The sequence below is a fragment of the Echinops telfairi genome, unplaced genomic scaffold (assembly GCF_000313985.2).
Source record: "Echinops telfairi isolate 266 unplaced genomic scaffold, ASM31398v2 ScPeMD7_3533;HRSCAF=4204_1, whole genome shotgun sequence".
Taxonomy (NCBI): Eukaryota; Metazoa; Chordata; class Mammalia; order Afrosoricida; family Tenrecidae; genus Echinops; species Echinops telfairi.
This window is the reverse complement of record NW_022107432.1, coordinates 28,177,325-28,182,759: the sequence shown is the minus strand read 5'-3', so window position 1 is coordinate 28,182,759 and position 5,435 is coordinate 28,177,325. Positions and strand designations below refer to the sequence as shown.

The following is a 5,435-nucleotide window of genomic DNA, read 5'->3' as shown; positions in this document are numbered from 1 at the left end:
CAGGCCACATTTCCTTCCCCAGCCCACTGAAACGATGGAGGGAAATGCCTCCTGGGTGAGCCAACATGTGAATGGTGAAAATGTCTGGTGATTTTAGAACTGTAAGTTGCCCAACCCCTTACGTTTCCCCAATCGTCACTGAAATGCATCCATTAGCTACACGGTGGTCGTGCAGAAGAACTCGGGATTTCCAGTTTGTTCACAGGAGGAGCATCTAAAGTGACATTGTGATGGCCTTCTTGCAGGACGTGCTCTTTACGGTTTTGGACGCAAGGAAAGGGCTCCTGAAAGGGATTAGAAGCATGCTGGCCAACATCTTCCTCCCTGCCATTCTTGCCACGAGTAACTGGGGTGCTCTAAACCAATCCAAGCAAGGAGAAGCCGACAAGCACATTTTCACAGAAACCATCAGGAGATACCTTTCCTTCTTAGAAGGTATGTGTAAAACAGTAACGTTGAGCAAATGACTAGCACGAACTAGAAGCTATATTATGAAAAGTAAGCATTAGAGAAAAAAAGATCATCTTACAAAAAGATGTTAATCAATGGACGTTTGGGACCTAGAGGTAAGTTATTATGTCGTTAGAATCTTTCATCCCCTCTCCCCCAAAAGAATCTTTAATCTCCAGAAAATTTTGGAGAAATAAAGTTTGCTTCATGCTTTAGAGGATTATATACCTGGAGGATTCTCCTCCTGTATTGGCAATGAGCAATATCACCACAGCTTAAAATAGATACTTTACTATTATCTATTCTAAAGACATTTGCTTTTGTTGTCTTATATGGTCAAAATATCACTGTAGTCATATAATTATATAAATCGAATGGCATATGTAGAAAATATAATAAAATATCATTTTATCAATAAACGATCAAGAATTGTATTATCCTTCTATAAAACACTAGATCTTTAAAATGTCAGTAACTGAAGCTTGAAACCCCACACTGATGTTTAGCACATTGATGGTAACTAAATATCTCTTTAACCAATAATCTTTTTTTATTTTTTATTTACCATTTTAGGTGCTAGAGTAAGCATTGAGGGAACAGTTAAATTGAAGACGATAAGCCATGTGGATTTTAACAAACTGCAGACTTTTGAAGAAGTGACAGCCGTAGCAGGCAATTCAGAAACTGTTCATCAGCTAGAGGACGTGCTGATGATATGGTACAAACAGATTGAACAGGTGAGCGGAGCCAAATAAAGGCGCTGGATGTGAGTTGTCGTTCTCATCGGTGTCCTAGTCATTGAATTTCACCCTGAAAGTAAGAGTCTTTCTTCCAGAGTCCGTCATGAAATGTAGTCTTTCCCCGACTCTAGTGCTAAATCATTGTTTTTTATGGACCACTTAAAAATCAGCTTTAAGATGATTTCTCATCTTAAGAAGGGACCTGTCATAATACAGGCTGAGAAGGGAGCACTGAAGAATCAGGAATGTCCAGTATTTATCCCTAATAATTTATGTACTGTGTTTCCTTCCCATAAAAGAGAGCAAAAGGACTGAATTAAGAGAAGGATCTACAGTGCTAGGCACTACGTAAATAGTGTTGGTTGATCAATGGCTTGTGTTGTCCAAGAGGTTTAGACTAGGCTCATTCATATCAGTTCTATAGGAGCAAGTCTGTAGCTTTATAGCCCAATGCATCTTCTCTAGCATAAGAAAATCAGCGATAGGAGTGGGTTATATGTCAAAATCATGAAAGGCTCCTACTTAGATTACAAATACAGAAAAAAAACCAAAACACCCCAAAACCCTACCAGGTACTGTGCGGTTATTGCTATTAGGGTTCCAGTTTATATGGGCACAGGTTTATTCCAAATAAAATGTGCTCCGGGAATAGCAGCAGACAAGTTCTCTCAGTAACACACTTACCTTGTTTAAAAAATGTCCAGTTACAGTGTTAAGATATGACAAAATAATAATAATTTATAAATCATCAAGGGTTCATGAGGGAGGGTGGAAGCAGGGAGGTAGGGGAAAAATGAGGAGCTGATTCCAAGGGCGCAAGTAGAAAACAAATGTTTTGAGAATGATGATGGCAACAAATGTACAAATGTGCTTGACACAATAAATGGATGGATGGATTGTGATAAGCATTGTATGAGCCCCCAATAAAATGATTAAAAAAAACCAGACCAAATTAAAGAGTCCAGTTTAAACTGTGGCTGCCGAGGGGATCTGCTGGGCCAGTTAAAGTCAAGGCAGAGAGTTGAGTTCAGAAGGTTTGGGCAACTGCTTTTTGGGATCACAACGGGGTCGTCTTGATAGATTTTCACTGAAGGAAACAGAGCAATCGCAGGGGCTTATTAGGAAGGCGTTTTATGGACATTGAAAACTGCCTGGGTGAACGTAAGTCCAGGAAAGTTACGCTGAGACCGTTTTTCCCAATGCCACAATTCACCTGCTCATTCTTTGAGGGCAGCAGGGGCTGGCCTATGAGAATTGCTTTGGGAAACCTTGCCACATCTGCCCGACAGCCTTGATCTTGCCTCTTCAGACTTCTCTTTCTCACCCCCAAACTCAAAGAACATCTAAAAGGAACTTTGAGTCCCCTGAGGATCCAAATTGCCATTTTGATTTAATGGAAGAGTGTAGAGTTCTTTAGGGGAGAAGTGCTAGAGGGTCAGAAACAGTACCTTCTGAAGCATATCGACCCAGGTGGTTCTCAACTTATGGATCACAACCCATTGGGGGGTCGAATGACCCTTTTGCAGGGTCGCCCGATTCATAACAGTAGCAAAATGACAGTGATGAAGTAGCAACGAAAATAACTTTATGGTTGAGGGGGTCACCAGAACATGAGGACCTGTATGAAAGGGTCACGGCGTTAGGAAGGTTGAGAACCACTGATCTAGGGGGAAGATATGTTGAGAAGCGTCTCACTTTGTGATCTTTGTTTAATAAAGGCTGCTACAATTTATAGCAGTACTTTGTGGCTGATCCATGATGAAGGAGGACTCTACTTGCTAATTGGCAGAACTCGAGTCCCCAGAGCATAGGACAATGAAAGTAGAGAAACTTCTTCTTTTTCTTTTTATCGTTTTATTAGAGGCTCATACAACTCTTATCACAATCCATACATACATCAATTGTATAAAGCACATTTGTACATCCATTGCCCTCATCATTCTCAAATCATTTGCTCTCCACCTAAACCCCTGGCATCAGCTGCTCATTTTTCCCCCTTCCCTTCCCTCCCTGCTCCCACCTCCCTCATGAACCCTTGATAATTTATAAGTTATTTTGTCATATCATGCAAAAGCAGAGAAACTTCTGTTGAACTGTGACTGCCGGCAACTTCATTCTGACTGCTGGCGCACCCTCTCCGATGGGGCAGCACTGAATTGCCCCAGTGGCTCTCTGAGACTGTAAATCTTTACTAGAGTAGAAAGTCCCATCTTTGTCCCAATTTTCAGCTTAGCAAGAACTAAACCAAACCAAATCTCAGTGTGGGATTTGCGGATAAGCACAAGACCTAATTGTGCTAACTTGCTGATGTCCTACTTGCATGTGCTTACTTATTAATAAAATTCAATATTTTTTTTCACTACATCAAAGATTCTGCTTCTGAGTATGACTGGCATCTGACTCTTCCCCTGCCCCAGGGCACCTTCTTCCAGACTCAAAGCCTTTGCTCAAATTTATTGATAGGGACAGATGGAGCCCTGGTGGTATAGTGGGTTACACGTGGGGCTGCTAACCGTGGGGTCAGTGGCTTGAAACCAGCAGGAATTCCAGGGGAGAAAAAGGAGGTTTTCTACTCCTATAAAGAGTTACGGTCTTGGAAACCCACTGAGGCAATTCTACCTTGCCCTTATAGGGTGTCTCTGAGTCGGAATCAACTTGATTGTTTTTTCTTTTTGGACAGGGACAGAGTACCTACTAAGTAAGGTATGCACAAGCAAGTTTACTAATCTGTAGTGACCAGGTGAAACCTATATGGAATTGTTCACAATAGATTAGTAAGTAAGCACAAGTAAGCCCAGGCTTAGCTTGCTTATTGGATAAGCTGCCATGACTGAAGAGTCGATTCCCACCAAAGTGATGCTAGTTGGACTGTCGTTATGGAAGCTGGCTGCCACCTCTTTCTCCCTGGCAGCAGCTGGTAGGTTTGCACTTCAAGTCTTCTGGTTACAGCCTAGAGCGATAACCACCGGCACCTCCAGGACCCCCTGAAGAGAACACTCGGGGAGAAAAGGACCCCACCAACAAAACTTTATTTAAGGAAGAAAGAAAAGGGGCTCCAGTGGTGTAGCACTGACACACTAGGCTGTTAATTGCAAAGTCAGCAGTTTGAAACCACCAGCTGCTCCTTGGAACAAAGAGAGAGGTTTCTGCTCCCTTAGCGTTGCTTGCTCAGAAACCCACAGGGGAGTTAGTTCTACTCTGTCCTATCAGACGGCTGTGAGTCAGCATCGACTAGAATCTAGTCATTAGCTGACAGTGAGTGTAAGTGAAAGGGGAGAAAAATCTTGAGCCAGCAGGAGGTAGATAGAGGCGCATCTCCTGTTGTCAAATGCTCATCTGCCTTAGTGGATGAGGAGCATTTGGAATAGTTAACAACGGAGGACAAGCGCCGGCCTCTAGGTGTCACTAAGTAACGGAAGTAGGTAATTGCCCACCAAAGAACTCCTGCAGCCACCTAAGTATGGTGCTGGAGGAAGTGGGGTTGCAGCCATTGTGAAAGTCCAACTCTAGCCTACACCAAGGCCGAGGACACCCACTCCAATGATTAGGTGCAATCAATACAGCCCTCCTTTTCCAAAAATGAGCAAGCAAAAGAAAATAAGGAGACATGAAATGGAGCAACATGAAACAAGGAAGCCAAGTTGAGCAATTGTTACAAAGAGCCTTCAGTTAAGCAGAATCCCTGCTGGCAATGGGAGAGATCTTTGAGAGTATTATGTGTCAAATAAAACTTGACCATGACCTCTTGTTATGCACAAAACCCAACTTGACATGGATAAGCATACATATGAGAATGACAACGGAAAAATGTCTATAAAGGAAAGCCTTTAGGTTTTTGTCAAACACTGGGAAGGGAAAATAGATCAAACAGATCCACAGGGTGGGATCACTATGAGTCAGCATTGACTCAATGACGGTGAGTTTGTTTTTATCTGAGTGGTAACCATGATCTTGACAATTAATATACTCAGCCTTTGAAAGTTTTGCCTCATCTCCTTTTTTAAAAAAAATCATTTTATTGGGGGCTTTTACAGCTTATATAACAGTCCATACATCAATTGCATCAGGCATATTGGTACATATGGTACCATAATCATTTTCTAAACATTTACTTTCTATTTGAGCCCTTGGTGTCAGCTCCCCCTTTTTCCCTCCCACCCTCGTGACCCCTTGATAAATTATAAATTATTATTGTTTTCATATCTTACATCGACTACTGTTTCCCTTCACGTTGTTTCTGCTGTT

The 5,435-nt window shown here is 42.0% G+C and overlaps 1 protein-coding gene across 1 annotated transcript in view; it reads left to right on the top strand.

The window, feature by feature from the left end:
* Positions 1-5,435, top strand: part of DNAH8 (dynein axonemal heavy chain 8) — a 369,956-nt gene that overhangs the window by 4,093 nt on the left and 360,428 nt on the right. The window contains exons 2-3 of the mRNA XM_045294778.1: positions 246-435; positions 1,024-1,187. Of these exons, the coding sequence (XP_045150713.1) occupies positions 246-435; positions 1,024-1,187 (354 nt within the window). The remainder of the gene's footprint in view (positions 1-245; positions 436-1,023; positions 1,188-5,435) is intronic.